The sequence below is a fragment of the Phocoena sinus genome, chromosome 4 (genome assembly GCF_008692025.1).
Source record: "Phocoena sinus isolate mPhoSin1 chromosome 4, mPhoSin1.pri, whole genome shotgun sequence".
Classification (NCBI taxonomy): Eukaryota; Metazoa; Chordata; class Mammalia; order Artiodactyla; family Phocoenidae; genus Phocoena; species Phocoena sinus.
Genome location: NC_045766.1, coordinates 99676916 through 99696581, shown reverse-complemented (window position 1 = coordinate 99696581; position 19666 = coordinate 99676916). Strand labels below are relative to the sequence as shown.

The following is a 19666-nucleotide window of genomic DNA, read 5'->3' as shown; positions in this document are numbered from 1 at the left end:
AGATGAGAAATGGTATCTCAGTATATTTAGTTTGTATTTTTAAGAGTGAGTTTTAACTTCTATGTAAAAAACTCCTTTTATAAGTAATTAGAATATTTAAAAATGAGAAGTATTTTGTTAGATAAAAGAAACTGCAGTATATACATTCTAGGTAAATTTTGAAGTTTAACACAAGATTACTTTAGGTTAGGATTGGATTGTTAAAACAATGTTATATAGAAAAAGAAGATAGACATGATTGTGAAAATGAACTTCAGAAATTAAATATTTTGGTTTTATTCAAATGTCATAGAAACCATGCAAAAGAAATAATCCTCACATTGGTAAACAAAAATTTACTGTAGTTAAGAAGTTTGTGATATAAACTTCTATAAAGTACTAAGACTTTATAAAGTACCAAGTCTTGAAGGAAAGTCTATAAATGATCTTGTAATTGCAGACAATTTTCTATAGCAGACTTAGATTTGATTAAATATAGAAGTCAAGTCTATTGTACTTCAAGCTGTAGCCCCAAACCAAAGCCAGTTTAAGAAAAATTGTTGTCCTCTAACAAAACCAGAGATGATGAGTTCTGGTCCTTATTCGTGGACTATCTGAGTCTTTCCTATGTTCCTTAATAATGTTTCTAAATATATTTTAATATTTTATTTGGATTGAATAAAGGAGATCCTATCATATTACTCTGACATCAATAACTAATGTCCTCTTCAACAAGAATTGTGTTTTCCTTAGAAGACAAAATATTAAAGAAAGGATTATGGAGAATGATTCCTGCCAATTAATTCTCAGTTATTTTCTTTCCTTTCAGCACCTTCCCTGATAGGTATGGTAAGGAAGGACTGGGCATCCCAAAATAGCATTGCCATATCATGGCAAGCACCTGCTTTTTCCAATGGACCCATACTGGACTACGAGATCAAGTACTATGAGAAAGTAGGTCTTATTTGGAGCTTCCTAAAAATCTACATATACATATATATGCATATATGTATATACTAAACATGTTGTTATACAATATTATTTTACTTTAAAAGCTATTCTTTTTCGGCCTAACTTCATACCTACTATGTCTTTGAATATTCTCCAGCATACTATTGTGCTTATAATTTCTTAATTAATTTGTCTTGTTTTATGTCAAATTAAAGTAGAAGACACAAGATGTTCATCTCTACCTTCACTTACTCTAGGGAGTTTTACAATAGAGAGTTGTAACTCCTTCAACTTACAGTTTAATTGACATAACATTGTTTCTAAAACTCACTTGGGAAGAAATAGTAAAATGGAATTACCATAATCTAAAGCAATTTCGTGTAGGCCATATCCTTTGCCAATGAGTTTAAAGTTACAGTCCGCTAAAATTTGGAAAGTATGATTTAAGGTTTAAATGGAAATAGCTGATGAATTAAAATTTTTCTTTACATTCAGGTCAGCTGATTTATTTTATAAGTTAGCAAGATAAATATGGTTAATAAATCAACTTTTAACCTTAGTTTCTATTTCTGTCATTTAAAATTGTTCTCAGTTACTATATTTTCCCAAATTATATACTTACTCAGTTTTATGGTATTCATATACATTCTTTCTTTATGCTTTTCCCTCCATCCCTCACTATTATGATATTGTCCTATAGATATTATAGCAGAACATATAGTCAATTCTGATAATATGTCCCATTGGGCTGGTACTACCCTGGAATATTGATAAAGTGAGCATTACATTTAAAAAATTATAATGTAAAAATTATATATAATTCCCAGTGGTATATTAAAATAAGAAAGAACTTGTGTTTCTGTAACTTACAAGAAGCAAAGGAACATCACAAATAAATTAGGTTTCCTATGGAGAAACATAGGGCAAGAAGAGAAATAGAAGTCTTTATTTTTCTATTCTGCTGCTTCTGAGCAAATGTAATTTTGAAAAGGGGAGAAGTAACTCAGTTGCATGGCTGTATCTAGTAATTTCATAATTATGTAGTCAATGAAAACTATCATTATTATTAACTGACATGGATAAATCCGTAGTCTAAGAAAGGAGGAATTGACTCAGTTTAATTGGCTTATAGATTCTGCACATTGGTCTAGCCAGCATGTGCTCAGAAATCCTGTTGGGCTATTCTTTCAAATGTTACAACCCGTAGCATCCTGTCACAAAAATATACGTATTTTCCATCCACTCGTTTAAATATATCTTCATGTACTCAAAAATTCAGAGTATTTAAAAAGCAATGCACACATATTTTTAAGCAACTTTTCAGAATAAAAATATTTCTCTGTGTTTTATAAAGGTTATATTTCATATGCAGAAAATCACTCTTATTCTATTGTCATTTTTACTTCATATGTTTGAAGACGAAAATAACTTGCAATATTTCCAATTAAAGAAAAACTACACCGATTCCATAAAAAGAGAACCACATTAATCCAGTCAAAACTTTATAAATTCATAATATTCTGAAAGATGGTCATTGATATAATATCCATGTTTGAATGATAGAATAAATAATGTTACGAAGGAGTTTATTTTGTAAGAAAATGGCAGTGATCCAGTGCTAATGGATTAAACATGGAGTTGGAAGCAAAGGATTCCTAATTCATGTACTGACTCTGACTCTCATTATGCTTGTGGTCAGGAAAAAGTCTATTAATCTCCCTATGTCTCAGACTTCACATTTATAAAATGGAAATAAAGATATCAACTCTTCTAGTGGGTTGTAAAGACTAATTTTGACCAGACCTGAAGATGAAGAGTGTATGAAGTCAGTATTAAATATCATTTTAAAAAGCATTAGGGAAATATTTGGCATATTATATAGTACAATATAGAATCAGAGCACAATAGCATGGGAATTATGTACAAACTAAATAAAAATTATTATATCTTCATACATAAATACATAATGTGTAGGCAATCAATCAAGATGTTAGAATATCAAACCTCTCAGAGAAAGCATAAAATGACTGACAGCATTAAAACTTTTCCCAACTATGACTTCAGATTCTTGCTGTACCTTTTATATATCTATCTATATCTATAATGCAGTTTCTCCTCCCAAGAATTATTTTTATAAAGCTTATAACTAGGGCAACCTACAATAGAACTCTTAGTTAAAAGTGCTAATTTCTTTATTAGGAATCTAAATATAGTTCAGTAGGAAAAGCAAAATACAAAGCAGTACATGTACAAATGCTCCTATTTTGGGAACACAAATATTCCCCCATCTATGTATATTTTTGTGTGGTTATATTAACATACAGAATATGGAATGGAAATATGCTGTTTTAGGTGTTACCTATTGGGTTAGAATGGGATGAGGGGTGGAAGTACATAGATGGAGGTAAGAGAGAGAGCGAGGTAGCAAATATAGATAAATATGGATGGATGGATGGATGGATAGATCCTAAATAGCTTTGGTAGCTGTCCTAGATCAAGTTGCCCAAAGGCAGACCCTGCGATGGGAATTCGTGTGTAAGTGATTAATGAAGAACCCTCCCAGGAGAACTGGTAAGACAATGGGGAGGCAGGACTATGAAGGAAGATGCAAATCAAACTCAGAGTGAGCAGGGGAGCTCTGGAGTCTAAATTACGTCTCAGAGTTCATCGTATGGAGACAAAGAAGCTGAGCTTCCGTACTCAGGCTCCAGTCAGTCATTGACCACAGGCCTGAATGGACATATACATGTGGTATTCAGGAAAATGTCATAGGCACATCTGGTTCTCCATTGTGGCTCCAGTTGCCCAAGTTTAGGTGTCTAAAGTAGATGGTAGGTACAAGCCTTTAAATGCAAAACACATAGAAGCTAGGGGGTGGGAGCAGGAACAGGTAAAGGTGATCCAAGTAGATCTCATGGCACACCAACTAATAACTAAGGCACCTCAATGCTCAGAGAGCTAGGAGAGAATTTTACTCCTTGGCTCACTATGATATCCACAGTCTCCTCAGTCTTTAATATTGGTGCCTCAGTCTTTAATTTATGGCATTTAAATTCATTCAATCAAAGATCAAAAATCATTCAATCAAAGATATAGTATATTGCTAAACTTAATTAATACACAAATGATCAATATTCCTCCATTCTCTGAGGAATTCATGCTGTTTTATTAAGGTATTGTGTTAGGATCATTATTCTGTAAATCAGGAGAGAAGTTAAGCTGCTTAGAATGTGAAGTGTCTACAAATATCTGAGGTCAAACACATATTGTTGTTACCAGTGATCTTTGCTTGGAAAAAGGCATTGGTGTAAATGTTCAAAAATTTGAGTTTGGCTCAGACCTTAACTTTCTTAGGCGTGTTTTCTCATCTGTAAAATAAGGGTCCAGAAAGATAATCTCTTCCATTTTTAGCTGTTTCCAAATGCTGCTATGTTTGTGTTTGTACAGTTATATAGATATGTTATACTATCTTTCAAAGAATTTATGTATACTAAAATTAAATACACACATTTAAAAAAATACATCACCACAGGGAATAATCTTCACATCATAATTATATATAAAAATTAAAACCCTGCTATGATTGTCTTTTGTTTCTGTGTGTGTGTGTGTGTGTGTGTGTGTGTGTGTGTGAGAGAGATGAGAGGGCTATGAAGAAGAAAATATATTGCTTGTGGGTTATAATTAATTAGATACTCTCTATTCAGTTAATTATACTGCCCCAATTCTTGGTTACTTTTCTCTTTTCATACTCAAAAGGTGTTTTATTTTTTTAAACTCACATGAATATAGTTTGAATATGAAAAGTCACTTAAAATAATGAAGAAAGTCACATATGTTACCAAAAAAGTTTATATTTTGTATTTACTTACTAACAATGCTTTTCTTCAAAGTAGAGACTCCTCATAATGAGGGAACTGTTAAAAACCATGAAGACAATTTAGGTGATACACACTTTATATAACACTTCATGAAGTGGATGGTCTCCTTTCAAGGAAGTGCCAAGTGGGCCGGAAGGCAGGGAGCTTTTATAGCACAAGGAATAAAGAACAAGGGAGAGAAAAAGAGAAAATATCTGATTGGCTGGAGCCACACAGTCAACCTTGTTTACGGTGAGAATGAACAAGGAAAGAAGTATAGAGCCCAGAGCTGGCTTGGCATTTGGGGACTGGGTAACTGGATATACTGCGTGTTTTTTTTTTAATTGAAGTTTAGTTGATTTACAATGTTGTGTTAATTCTGCTGTATAGCAAAGTGACTCAGTTATACATATATATACAATCTTTTTTGTATTGTTTTCTGTTATGGTTTATCCCAGGACATTTAATATAGTTCCCTGTGCTTTACAGTAGGACCTTGTTGTCCATCCGTTCTATGTGTAGTAGTTTGCATCTACTAACCCCAAACTCCCAGTCCATCGCTCCCCCACCAGCCCCCCTTGGCAACCACAAATCTGTTCTCTATGTCTATAAGTCTGTTTCTGCTTCCTAGATAGCAGAAATATGACATTTGTGTCATATTTTAGATTCCATATGTAAGTGACATCATATGGTATTTGTCTTTCTCTTTCTGACTTACTTCACTTAGTATGATAATCTCTAGTTGCATCCATGTTGCTACAAATGGCATTATTTCATTCTTTTTATGGCTAAGTAATATTCCATTGTATATATGTACCACATCTTCTTTATCCATTCATCTGCCAATGGACATTTAGGTTGTTTCCATGTTTTGGCTATTGTGAATTGTGCTGCTACGAACATAGGGGTGCATGTATCTTTTTGGATTATAGTTTTCTCTGGATATATGCCCAGGAGTGGGATTGCTGGATCACATGGTAATTCTATTTTTAGTTTTCTGAGGAGCCTCCATACTGATTTCCATAGTGGCTGCACCAACTTCCATTCCCACCAACAGTGTAGGAGGGTTCCGTTTTTCCACACCCTCTCCAGCATTTGTTATTTGTAGACTTTTTAATGATGGCCATTCTGACTGGTGTGAGGTGGTGCCTCATTGTAGTTTTGATTTGCATTTCTCTAATAGTTAGTGATGTTGAGCAGCTTTTCATGTGCTTCTTGGCCATCTGTGGATATACTGAGTTTTTGATCCAGCAGAGCTTTTACAGAGACACAAAATTATCAAAGTTTTGGTTTGCTGACTTGGCACTCCGGATGGGAGCGGTTCCATCTTGGGCTTAGAAAGTTATTTCAATAAGTCAATAAGACATCATCTGTCCCCAACCCCTCAGTCTCCACCTTCGACATGTTGCAGACCCTCTTGCAGTCACTAAATATCAAAACTCTCATTGAACATCAAATACAGCATTCCCTTAGCTCTGCTCCTACCTCCTTTCTTTACCCTTTGTTTTCACATTTTTAATTTTTCTTCTCCTTTGTTTCTCTGCCCATAGCACTTTTCTTTCTCTTGCTTCTTTGTTCTTTTATTATATTTACCAAAGACAGTCTTGATTAGAGTCATATATGTGTGTATCTGACTCCCTCACTAGTTTGGAAGGCCCTGAATAAAGGAGATCATTTCTTGTTTGTCTTTGTCACCCAACCTTTTTTTTTTTTTTTAACATCTTTATTGGGGTATAATTGCTTTACAATGGTGTGTTAGTTTCTGCTTTATAACAAAGTGAATCAGCTATACATATACATATGCTCCCATGTGTCTTCCCTCTTGCGTCTCCCTCCCTCCCACTCTCCCCCTCCCACCCATCCAGGCTGTCCCAAAGCCCCGAGCTAATATCCCTGTGCCTTGTGGCTGCTTCCCCCTAGCTATCTACCTTACTACGTTTGTTAGTGTGTATATGTCCATGACTCTCTCTCGCCCTGTCACAGCTCACCCTTCCCCCTCCCCATATCCTCAAGTCCGTTCTCCAGTAGGTCTGCGCCTCTATTCCTGTCTTATCCCTAGGTTCTTCATGACATATTTTTCCTTTAAATTCCATATATATGTGTTAGCATACGGTATTTGTCTTTTTCTTTCTGACTTACTTCACTCTGTATGACAGACTCTAGGTCTATCCATCTCATTACAAATAACTCAATTTCATTTCTTTTTAAGGCTGAGTAATATTCCATTGTGTATATGTGCCACATCTTCTTTATCCATTCGTCCGATGATGGGCGCTTAGGTTCTTTCCATCTCCGGGCTATTGTAAATAGAGCTGCAATGAACATTTTGGTACATGACTCTTTTTGAATTTTGGTTTTCTCAGGGTATATGCCCAGCAGTGGGATTGCTGGGTCATATGGTAATTCTATTTGTAGTTTTTTAAGGAACCTCCATACTGTTCTCTATAGTGGCTGAACCAATTCACATTCCCACCAGCAGTGCAAGAGTGTTCCCTTTTCTCCACACCCTCTCCAGCATTTATTGTTTCTAGATTTTTTGATGATGGCCATTCTGACTGGTGTGAGATGATATCTCATTGTAGTTTTGATTTGCATTTCTCTAATGATTAATGATGTTGAGCATTCTTTCATGTGTTTGTTGGCATTCTTTATATCTTCTTTGGAGAAATGTCTATTTAGGTCTTCTGCCCATTTTTGGATGGGGTTGTTTGTTTTTTTGTTATTGAGCTGCTTGTAAATTTTGGAGATGAATCCTTTGTCAGTTGCTTCATTTGCAAATGTTTTCTCCCATTCTGAGGGTTGTCTTTTGGTCTTGATTATGGTTTCCTTTGCTGTGCAAAAGCTTTGAAGTTTCATTAGGTCCCATTTGTTTATTTTTGTTTTTATTTCCATTACTCTAGGAGGTGGGTCAGAAAGGATCTTGCTGTGATTTATATCATAGAGTGTTCTTCCTATGTTTTCCTCTAAGAGTTTGATAGTTTCTGGCCTTACATTTAGGTCTTTAATCCATTTTGAGCTTATTTTTGTGTATGGTGTTAGGGAGTGATCTAATCTCATACTTTTACATGTACCTGTCCAGTTTTCCCAGCACCATTTATTGAAGAGGCTGTCCTTTCTTTGGTAAAGTAGCAGGATACAAAATTAATGCACAGAAATCTCTGGCATTCCTATATACTAATGATGAAAAATCTGAAAGTGAAATCAAGAAAACACTCCCATTTACCATTGCAACAAAAAGAATAAAATATCTAGGAATAAACCTACCTAAGGATACGAAAGACCTGTATGCAGAAAATTATAAGACACTGATGAAAGAAATTAAAGATGATACAAATAGATGGAGAGATATACCATGTTCTTGGATGGGAAGAATCAACATTGTGAAAATGACTCTACTACCCAAAGCAATCTACAGATTCAATGCAATCCCTATCAAACTACCACTGGCATTTTTCGCAGAACTAGAACAAAAAATTTCGCAATTTGTATGGAAACACAAAAGACCCCGAATAGCCAAAGCAATCTTGAGAACGAAAAAAGGAGCTGGAGGAATCAGGCTCCCTGACTTCAGACTATACTACAAAGCAACAGTAATCAAGACAGTATGGTACTGGCACAAAAACAGAAAGATAGATCAGTGGAACAGGATAGAAAGCCCAGAGATAAACCCACGCACATATGGACACCTTATCTTTGATAAAGGAGGCAGGAATGTACAGTGTCACCCAACCTTGAGTCAGTGCCTAACACCACTGTTTGCTTTCAGTCAAATTCTAAAGAAAGTAATAAAATCCTTTCTTTGTTCAGAACTCATTCAGAGGAAATTGAAACAACTTACCAACCACTGTGAAATTACCCCTAACAATTAAGAAAAAAAGAAAGAAAGCCCCGAGAACTTCCTGTTTCTACCTGTTCATAAGAAGGACACACACTGATATCCATCAGCTGAGACAATGCTCTGTTAATAAATAGAATGTAAGCACATGAGGGCAGGGATTTCTTTTGTCCACGTTCATATCCTTAGTACTCAGAAAGGCACATAGCTCATAATTCATAGGCAACGATAGTTGGCCAATTATATGCCAGATACTTTTAAAAGTGTTTTTTATGTATTAAGCAATTCAATTCCAATAACAATGCTTTGTAATAAGTACTAATACCCTTCCCATTTTACAGATGAAGAAGCTAAGGTACAAGAGACCTAAGTAACTTCACCAAAATAACCCAGGCAATAAGTGGTTGTTAACACCTACTTGCATCACAACTGGATGTCTCAGAAAAGTCAGTGCTTTCTGCTGATGCTGATTTTCTAGGTTCCCTTCCTTACTCTCTGCTGCCCATTTTGCATCTATAAATTGGCAGCAATAAAAAATACCTACCTCACCAGGGTGTTGTACAGCTCCACTGATTGCCAACTGGTAGCTCATTTTGCAAACATGAATCCTCCATAATAGTTCATTATTCTTACATCCAATATTTAAAGACCTATGAATGGTAAAGTCTTTTCCTTACAATTCTCTCATTAATTTTTTTTTTACCAGTCAGCAGTTTTTAGATTTTGCTTAAGAAATCTCATCATAAGAAAGGAAACATTTCTTATATACAGATGGTCAATAATTATAAAATTCTGAATTTGTTTAACTTGCCATTGTTTCACCTACTCTACCAATTATAGAATTCAGTATCTATGAGGTTTATATAAAAGATGTAATTTCATGTCATGAAAACACTGTATTGTTTTTTAAAAAAAAGGTGAAGAGATTTGTGGGAAGCTTTTCATTATGGGAAATAATTTCATCGCTCAGGGATGATTTAAAGTAGTCTCTTTCGATAGGAGGTTGAATCATTGGTATCTTTTGTAAAAGTCTCGTACTTCTCAACAAAAAACTTGCACAATAAGTCTCTTTCTTGCTTCTCTCCCCTCTTATTCTACTTTCTCAGGGTAGTTTTTCCCCCAAGATAACAATTCAATAAATAATACTTTTTTCCTAAAAAATATAAGCAGTAAATCTGCATCTTTATTTGATTAAAAATATATGAAGCAACTATTGTAGAAATAATCAACTGGAAAAGAAAAGAATCCTTCTTTCCTTCCTTATAAAATTGTCAATATACATTTCTTATTTTCTTCTGTTGTATTTCCTTCACTTAGGTGTTTGCCCAAAAGTGGAAGAGAATTTTCTGTTCGCTTCCACGAATGCTACTCTTACCTCTATCCACTGTTTAGGTACAGAAACATATCTCATTTATTCTCTGCATCCTCCTTCCACAATGACCATCTAAGGTGTGCATTTTGTAACATAAATGTAAACTTGCATGTAAATTGAAACATGGTTTTCATATAGGAACTAAGAAAAGTGTGGTTGAGGAAAGGGCCTATGGATTTCCTGGATCACAGGAGGAACTTGTTGAAATGCAGGTTCTGATTCAGTTGACTGGAGGTGGCTTAAAGGAGGTGGGATAAGGGTTTACATTTGAAACAGCTCACAGGGAAGGCTAGCAGTGCCTCTCCCAGGACCACACTTGAAGTCTCTAGAGGCACCACTTCTCCATTACCTCACTTTAAAGGTATGGATAGAGGGAGAATAACCACAACCCTCTAAACATACATGTGAACTTAAATATTGAGCCATCTTTATAACTGGCTAGAATCTCTGTAGATGTTACATGTCTTGTGTGATATTTGAACCTAAAGTATTAATCCGAAGCAAAATGCAGTAAATAAGGGACCAAGTCAGTTTCAGATACAATTGGGTTGTTTCTAATGGAATCAGCAAATTCCTGAGCTGCTAAATAAAAGTTTTGTGTTCTCTTTTTTCCTTTCTTTTCATAATTCTTATTTGTTGCCATGTCCACCACAGAGAAATTGGATATGAGCATTTGGTACTAATTAAAACAACATTACCTGATAAAAAAATGGATGGCAAGGGAATTTACTGATACAAACACTCATTACAGAGGTTTCATTGCCAATTTCCGTATTGTGTAGCAAACACCACCCTATGTAGAAGCCTGTCTGGTTTAGTGAGCCCAGGGAGTCCCCAAAGTGCCTGGAGCAGAGATTTTCATGGTCGCAAACCTGGGACTGGTGCCAGCACTGCATCAACAGCAGCATCTGTATGATTTGAACGTATCTGAATAGAAAGAAATTGAAAGACATTTGCACTACACATCTAGTATAAGGTTTGCACGCATATGAAAATTACAAATGTCTACTGACTCCTCTAGCTTTAAATTGTCTTCTGTTTCATAAGAGTCATACTACCTTTTGTTTGATTTGAAAAATGGATTTGTTTAAAATTACAGAAGCTAGATTTAGTATGTCAAAGATTTGATACATCCAAAAGAGGAAAAAGCAAAATTGGTAGAACTAAGTAAATATACTTCATTTAAAACTTTAGAATATATCTAAATTTATAGACTGAAATGGAGATTATAAGCATAATGAGTCTCAAAGTTTATGTTCTGGTTTTCAAGAATAAAACAATACCCACTTCACTGTGCTCAAAGGGCCTGGATTCTTTTGGTGCTGTGTAGTCACCAGAAGTGCAATCTTAGTGCTGATGTTGTAATACTAGCTAAAGCTGCTCATTAATCACACTTCTGCCGACTTGCTATATTTCAATCTGCTCTAAATTTCATAACATTTTAATTCAATTTCACATCCTGAAGTCATAATCAGTTGCTTTGATATTCCTGGTCAGACTTTTCTTAAATTGCTTCATCATCACTTTAATGAATTCCATGTCTTCATCTCTTTTTTGATGAGGTTAGGGTAAACTAGATTATTTTCCGATTCTGAAATTCCATGACTGCGTAAGCTTATTATTATTTTATTGTGTCTGGCTTTGCTATGCAATCTGATAAGAAATTATCAAGTAAGAGTAATGAAGGAATGAGAGATTTGATGTTTCCAATGAAAATATGAGATATTAAAAAATTACAGGAAAGTATATAAAAATCTTAAGGGTGAAAGAGTAATTCAATTTCTTCAACAATCTAGAAATCTATATATTTACAACCAAGTTTTGCATTTCTAAGAAAAGATAAAAATATAAATATTTTAAAAAAGATTAATTACTACTATAAATTTCTACCTCCTCTTAAAAATTATTGTTTAGAGGGAAGAAATAGTACAATGGAACATACAGCTTGGAGTAGAGGTTATAGAACCCACAATACCAAATTCTAAGAGGTTCACAAATATCCCTTTAAGTAGGGGCAGATGGTGGGACAGAATACTAGAAACTACTCTAGGAAAGTGTCTAGGTTAGTGCCCACCAGAATCAGGATAGCCTTGGAGTATGCAAAATTAGCATTTTTCCATTATAGTTTCATTCCTTCAGAAAAAATTTTTCTGGGAAGTAACAAGGACACAAATTCAAACTTCCTCTAAATTTCTGATCTAGTTTGGTGAAAATCAGATAAACAAAAATCCCATAGACAGGCACCAATTATTTGAGTGTGATATTGCCATGAATTCAGACTGCATTCAGCCTTCAAAGAACTGCTCTTCCATTAAGTAAAATGTAAATATAATGTTATTACTTCAGAAAGCCAAATGTACAAGTCAGATATCTAACTTTCTATCCTAAAATGATGAAAGGGTAAATACTACTGTATAATGCCTGTAGGCAAATCTTGAAGCTAAGAATTGCAACTCTGGTAGATTATGTTATCTAACCCTTAGCAAGTTTCCCCTGATCACTGGCCTTGTTAAAGTGTTGACTGAGTCATACTCCCTTGGGAGAAATGTAAGTTTTGCTCTTTCAAGTGCAGTTAAAAATACAACCATATTTTTGCCTATTCCTTAAACAATTACAATTTGGGGCTACAAGTACAAGCATAATTACCAATTCATAAATTTACTTTTTTCTCTTCTGATGCTGTACTACTACTTTTTTCATCTTGCATTTAATGAGGAAATCTATAAACTGAACAAAGATGCATTCATTTCTTCTGAGGATTTTGAAGCCTGTAATTGTATGATAAATCATGTGAAGTTATCTTGCGAGATTTCCTATAGAATACGAGGTGGCTGTTTACAGAGTGCATTGTTTAGCCCCATTTTCCTTCAGGGATTTATTAGCAAATGCTAATAGAGGAAATAAATATGGACCATACAGAGGGTAAGGTAGAGCTAGCAACTTTTCTTAGTAGTCAGTCAGGAATTTGGTGGGGTTTCCTCCTTGAATAGTTCACTCCAATAAATACTTCTGTGAAAGGTGTGTATGTGTTTTTAAACTGCATTTTTAAGCATGGTTTTTATTAGACCCCATAGGTTTCAAAATATTGCAGTATTATAAAGAAAATCCAACTTTTTGTTTAAGAAATATGTAAACTTCTGTGTGCCTCTGCTGCCTGACTTGATTTGCAGATTTTTTTTTTTATTGCTGGAGGGAATGTCTAACATCCAAGACTGTAGTGTGTCCAGTATTGGGAAACCTGTTCTTCTGGAGCTAGAGAATCCTTATTTATTGCAAGGCCAAGATTTGATTTTGTTGGATGAATTAGGAAAACAAAAATGAGTTAGAAGCTAAAGTATTTGCACATTTCTAGTCCTTAAAACTACTTTCCCAATCTTGAATGAAGATAGAGAAAAACATTTTGGTGTTAATACTTAACTTGGATTATGAAAAAACAAAAATAATGTTAACAAATAGTAGTTTACTGAGTGCACTCTACTTGTATTAATTCATTTTAAGACAAGTTAATTAGCTGCTAGCTAATTGAGAGACACCTACCTACTTCATGATTACCACTTAGATTTCAACCTCCAGCTGGCAACTTAATAAGAAACTGTGATAAAAATATATTTAGATATTGATGGAACGTTAAAAGTGACTGGACTGTTGCTTATTTCATTTTTCTTCTGTCGCTTTTTTAACTTTTGGTGGCTTTTTAGTCAATTCACATTGATATTTGTGAAACAAAATATTTTATATAATAATAAATATTCTATCTAGTCATAGTGGATTTGGACAGACCTGGGTTAGAATTCAGGCTTTGAAACAGTTAGCTTTGTGACCATAGGCAACAAGTTTTATTTCCTTAAGACTTAACTTCTTCATCTGTTAGGAGAGAAATGATAACAACCACATAAGCTATTATGAGGAATAGAGTAAATGAGACTTTTAAATGTAAATCATTCATTTGCTCCTGGGAAAGAGTAAGCATTCAATACATAGACCCTACTAAAACTGGTATTAGTTTCAGTGTCATTACCAGTTTTAATTTTAATATGGTTCCAGTAGGCACAGTAGGTCCTTTAAATTTTTGTCACCCAAACAGAATGCCATCTTACCCAAAGTGCAAGCATGACCATCAAAAGGATTATTCTATTTTATAGATCATATGGTAATAAGTAAAACAGGGGTAAAGACATTAATGAATGTGTGGACTAGGGCACAGAACCAGTTCCTACATTTAAAAATTACCATCCACATCAATATTAATCAATTGATACCATCCCATAATATTATTTTATTGTCACTTAAGAAGTTTTAGTATAAGCATGTGATAACATTCTAATTTGGAAATTACAAAAATTGATATCTTAAATTATGAATTTACATAGTTTATGAACTGTAAAACATTTGACATTAAATAAGATACAGAAATTTTTTTTCTTCGAAATTAGACATAACTCTACAGTAGTATGGCCATAAACATGGAAAATAGTTTCATTCTTATTGTACTTTCCAAGTACACGTTAGATATATTGATGACAATACAGGCCATATTTTGCTTTGATACAAGATTCTCACCCTTCTAAGTTTTTTATATATGAGAATAATTCATGAAGCGTGGTGTTCTATTTATTTCGGCAGATTTTATTATTTCATTACCCTCTAGGTAGGGTAAATTACTCTAATGGGTCCACCTTTTCATGTCTTACCTCATGGTTTCATTTCTTCTGTGTCTTTCTGTATACTCTTTAAAGGCCAAAGTAGGTTATGCAGAGGATACACAGCAACCAAACATTCTCTTTCTCTCATGTACCTTCTTTGCAATAGCAACCTTTTCTCTCTAATTATTTTATTTATTTATTTATTTATATTTATTTTTGCTGCACTGGGTCCTCGTTGCCATGCGCAGGCCGTCTCTTGTTGCGGCGAGTGGGGGCCCCTCTTCGCCGTGGTGCGTGGGCCGCTCACTGCGGTGGCCTCTCCCGCTGCGGAGCACAGGCTCCAGGCGCACGGGCTCAGCAGTTGTGGCACGCGGGCTTAGCAGCTGTGACTCACGGGCTCCAGAGTGCAGGCTCAGCAGCTGTGGCGCACGGGCCCAGCTGCTCCACGGCATGTGGGATCCTCCAGGACCAGGCCTCGAACCCGTGCCCCCTGCATTGACAGGCGGACTCTCAACCACCGCACCACCAGGGAAACCTTTCTAATTATCAATCATTCATGAAAATAGAGATATACTGAAAAGTTGGCAATGTTGTGGTAAATAAGTAAAGATTTCGCATACAAAGAGATTTCCAAGCTGAGAGCATGAGAACCCTCTTAGAAGTATAGAAGTTAAAAATATGAATGATTATTAGGGCAAATTTAATCTAACTCTCTGATATTTATTAAGAAGCTAGACCCAGAAGAATTGTGGCTTGTGTGATATTGAACATATAGGTGTCCTGAATGCAAGGCCAGTCCTCTTCTAATATTCTGTATTGTCTCAGAAAGCACCACCATTTGAAAGCTACTTCCCTTATAGGAAAAGATACTGAACATTAACCTCATGTACAGATCAAATGTATTAGTTTTCTATTGCTACGTAACAAATTACCCCAAAACTGAGCAGTTTTAAACAATGAGGATGTATTATCTCACAAAATGTCTGAGAATCAGGAATCCAGGAGTGACTTAGCTAGGTAGTTCTGGCTTTGGGTCTCCCATGGGGTTGCAGACAAGCTGTCATGGGCTGCAGTCAGCTGAAAGCTTAAAGAGGCAGGGCAACTTTATTTCCAGCTCATTCATGTGACTTGGGCAGAAAGCTTCAGCTACTGTTCACAGGGACCTGATCACATCTAAAAGAGAGTGCACATTTAACACCAAAGAGGCAGTGTATTTTATAATCTAATCTTAGCAATTATTATCACTTCTGTCATATTTTATTGGACACACAGTTCAACCCTAGGAGGGGATTGCATAATGGTATAAATATTGGGTTGGGCGTAAAGTTCCTTCAGGTTTTCCTGTAACATCTTATGGAAAAACCTGAACGAACTTTTCGGCCAACCCAATACTAGGTGTGGGGATCATCAGGGTCAGTTTTGGAAGCTGGCCACCATATCAGGCTTCTTGGAAGAATCTATGATATTTCAGTTTGCCTTCAACAAAATAATTATCTCTGAGAAAATGCAATGTACCTATTCTGAAACGCCAATAATTTTTAAAACATACTCTAGATAGTTCAGTGATATGGCCATTCCATTTCTTAGAATTTCCCCAGAAGATTAGCCTATTCTGTCCAAAATTCAACATATAAAGCTTAACTTCGGGCTTCCCTGGTGGCGCAGTGGTTGAGAGTCTGCCTGCGAATGCAGGGGACACGGGTTCGAGCCCTGGTCTGGGAAGATCCCGCATGCCGCGGAGCAACTGGGCCCGTGAGCCACAATTACTGAGCCTGCGCGTCTGGAGCCTGTGCTCCACAGAGAACAAGAGAGGCAACGATAGTGAGAGGCCCACGCACGGCGATGAAGAGTGGACCCCGCTTGCCACAACTAGAGAAAGCCCTCACACAGAAACAAAGACCCAACACAGCCATAAATAAATTAATTAATTAAAAAAGAAATTAAAAAAAAAAAAGCTTAACTTCATACACATATGAAGTTAACACATACACATATGATCTCTTTTTTTCCAAATAACTCAGTCATGTCATTTAAAAGCCCTTGTAGTTGTTTTTCTGTCTCTAAAATTAAAGTAACATAAACAACCTAACTACATTTCCAAGTAAGCAATCCCATGCATACTCCTCTTGATGAAGATTAAACAGAAAAATTTATATAGAACTTTGGCCTTGTATTCAGCTATAACTAAGAATTCATGTTGTTTTGACTCTTCCATGACCTTAACAATTTTTGATAGTTAAAGTAGACCAGATCTCACCAGAACACAATTCCCTGGTTTACAAAAGGATTAAGCCACCCTTGGAAACAACAGAAGTCTCCTCTCCCTTTATAACCACTCTAATACAGTAAAGATATAGGAAAGTAGTTAATATTGTGTAAATAATTAAAATTTTAATTTATGAAAGAGATTTCTAAACTTGGTTAGATGAACGAACGTAGTGCTTCCCAGGTCATTAAAAAATTAAATATTTGAACTTTTTCCCAAATCAATATTAGTTAAAGTATAAAAAACAAGTTAAGTGCATATTTATATAAGGAGCCATGGGAATATTTAATAAGTTAACTCTTAAGTATAGAAAAAAACCAAAAGAGTTGCATGAATCTGTGTGTGTGTGTGTGTGTGTGTGTGTAAATGGAAAATTAAATCAAGAAAGATCATTTCCCAAGAAGTTTGTATCTGGATTTGTGTTATCTAATATACTCAAACAAATATCTCAATAAAGGCATGCCTAAAAATAGAGGTGTTTCACTGCTTCAACCAGTCCTCTAAACTCTACTCATCTTTTCTAATTGTTACTCAGTACATGTCTTTTTTTTTTCCGGTACGCGGGCCTCTCACTGTTGTGACCTCTCCCGTTGTGGAGCACAGACTCCGGACGTGCAGGCCCAGCGGCCATGGCTCACGGGCGCAGCCACTCCACGGCATGTGGGATCCTCCCAGACCCCACGAAACCATGTCCCCTGCATCGGCAGGCGGACTCTCAACCACTGCGCCACCAGGGAAGCCCAGTACATCTCTTTAAAAACAAATTTCTTTGAAAACAATGCCACACTTCCTTTTTTTTTTTTTTTTAACATCTTTATTGGAGTATAATTGCTTTACAATGGTGTGTTAATTTCTGCTTTATGACAAAGTGAATCAGTTATACATATACATATGTTCGCATATCTCTTCCCTCTCTTGTCTCGCTCCCTCTCACCCTCCCTATCCCACCCCTCTAGGTGGTCACAAAGCACCGGGCTGATCTCCCTGTGCTATGCAGCTGCTTCCCACTAGCTATCTATTTTACGTTTGGTAGTGTATATATGTCCATGCCACTCTCTCACCTTGTCACAGCTTACCCTTCCCCCTCCCCATATCCTCAAGTCCATTCTCTAGTAGGTCTGTGTCTTTATTCCCCTCTTAACCCTAGGTTCTTCATGACCTTTTTTTTTTCTTGCATTACATATATATGTGTTAGCATACGGTATTTGTTATTCTCTTTCTGACTTACTTCACTCTGTAAAATGAAGTAAGATGGACGCTAGGTCCATCCACCTCACTACAAATAACTGAATTTCGTTTCCTTTTATGGCTGAGTAATATTACATTGTATATATGTGCCACTTCTTCTTTATCCATTCATCTGATGATGAACATATAGGTTGCTTCCATGTCCTGGCTATTGTAAATAGAGCTGCAATGAATATTTTGGTACATGACTCTTTTTGAATTATGGTTTTCTCAGGGTATATGCTCAGTAGTGGGATTGCTGGGTCGTATGGTAGTTCTATTTGTAGTTTTTTAAGGAACTTCCATACTGTTCTCCATAGTGGCTGTATCAATTTACATTCCCACCAGCAGTGCAAGACTGCTCCCTTTTCTCCATACCCTCTCCAGCATTAATTGTTTCTAGATTTTTTGATGATGGCCATTCTGACAGGTGTGAAATGATATCTCATTGTAGTTTTGATTTGCATTTCTCTAATGATTAATGATGTACAGCATTCTTTCATGTGTTTGTTGGCAATCTGTATATCTTCTTTGGAAAACTGTCTGTTTAGGTCTTCTGCCCATTTTTGGATTGGGTTGTTTGTTTTTTTGTTATTGAGTTGCATGAGCTGTTTGTAAATTTTAGAGATTAATCCTTTGTCAGTTGCTTCATTTGCAAATATTTTCTCCCATTCTGAGGGTTCTCTTTTCGTCTTGCTTCCTTTGCTGTGCAAAAGCTTTGAAGTTTCATTACGTCCCATTTGTTTATTTTTGTTTTTATTTCCATTTCTCTAGGAGATGGGTCAAAAAGAATCTTGCTGTGATTTATGTCATAGAGTGTTCTGCCTGTTTTCCTCTAAGAGTTTGATAGTTTCTGGCCTTACATTTAGGTCTTTAATCCATTTTGAGCTTATTGTTGTGTATGATGTTAGGGAGTGTTCTAATCTCATACTTTTACATGTACCTGTCCAGTTTTCCCAGCACCACTTATTGAAGAGGCTGTCTTTTCTCCACTGTATATTCTTGCCTCCTTTATCAAAGATAAGGTGACCATATGTGCGTGGGTTTACCTCTGGGCTTTCTATCCTGTTCCATTGATCTATCTTTCTGTTTTTGTGCCAGTACCCTACTGTCTTGATTATTGTAGCTTTGTAGTATAGTCTGAAGTCAGGGAGCCTGATTCCTCCAGCTCCGTTTTTTGTTCTCAAGATTGCTTTGGCTATTCAGGGTCTTTTGTGTTTCCATACAAATTGTGAAATTTTTTTGTTCTAGTTCTGTGGAAAATGCCAGTGGTAGTTAGATAGGGATTCCATTGAATCTGTAGATTGCTTTGGGTAGTAGAGTCATTTTCACAATGTTGATTCTTCCAATCGAAGAACATGGTATATTTATCTCTCCATCTGTTTGTATCATCTTTAATTTCCTTCATCAGTGTCTTATAATTTCTGCATACAGGTCTTTTGTCTCCTTAGGTATGTTTATTCCTAAATATTCTATTCTTTTTGTTGCAATGGTAAGCGGGAGTGTTTTCTTAATTTAACTTTCAGGTTTTTC

At 35.7% G+C, this 19666-nt stretch overlaps 1 protein-coding gene across 1 annotated transcript in view; it reads left to right on the top strand.

The window, feature by feature from the left end:
- The window catches only part of EPHA6 (EPH receptor A6), an 863031-nt gene that overhangs the window by 509027 nt on the left and 334338 nt on the right, over window positions 1–19666 (top strand). Inside the window, exon 6 of the mRNA XM_032630346.1 lies at window positions 809–933. Within this exon, the coding sequence (XP_032486237.1) occupies window positions 809–933 (125 nt within the window). The remainder of the gene's footprint in view (window positions 1–808; window positions 934–19666) is intronic.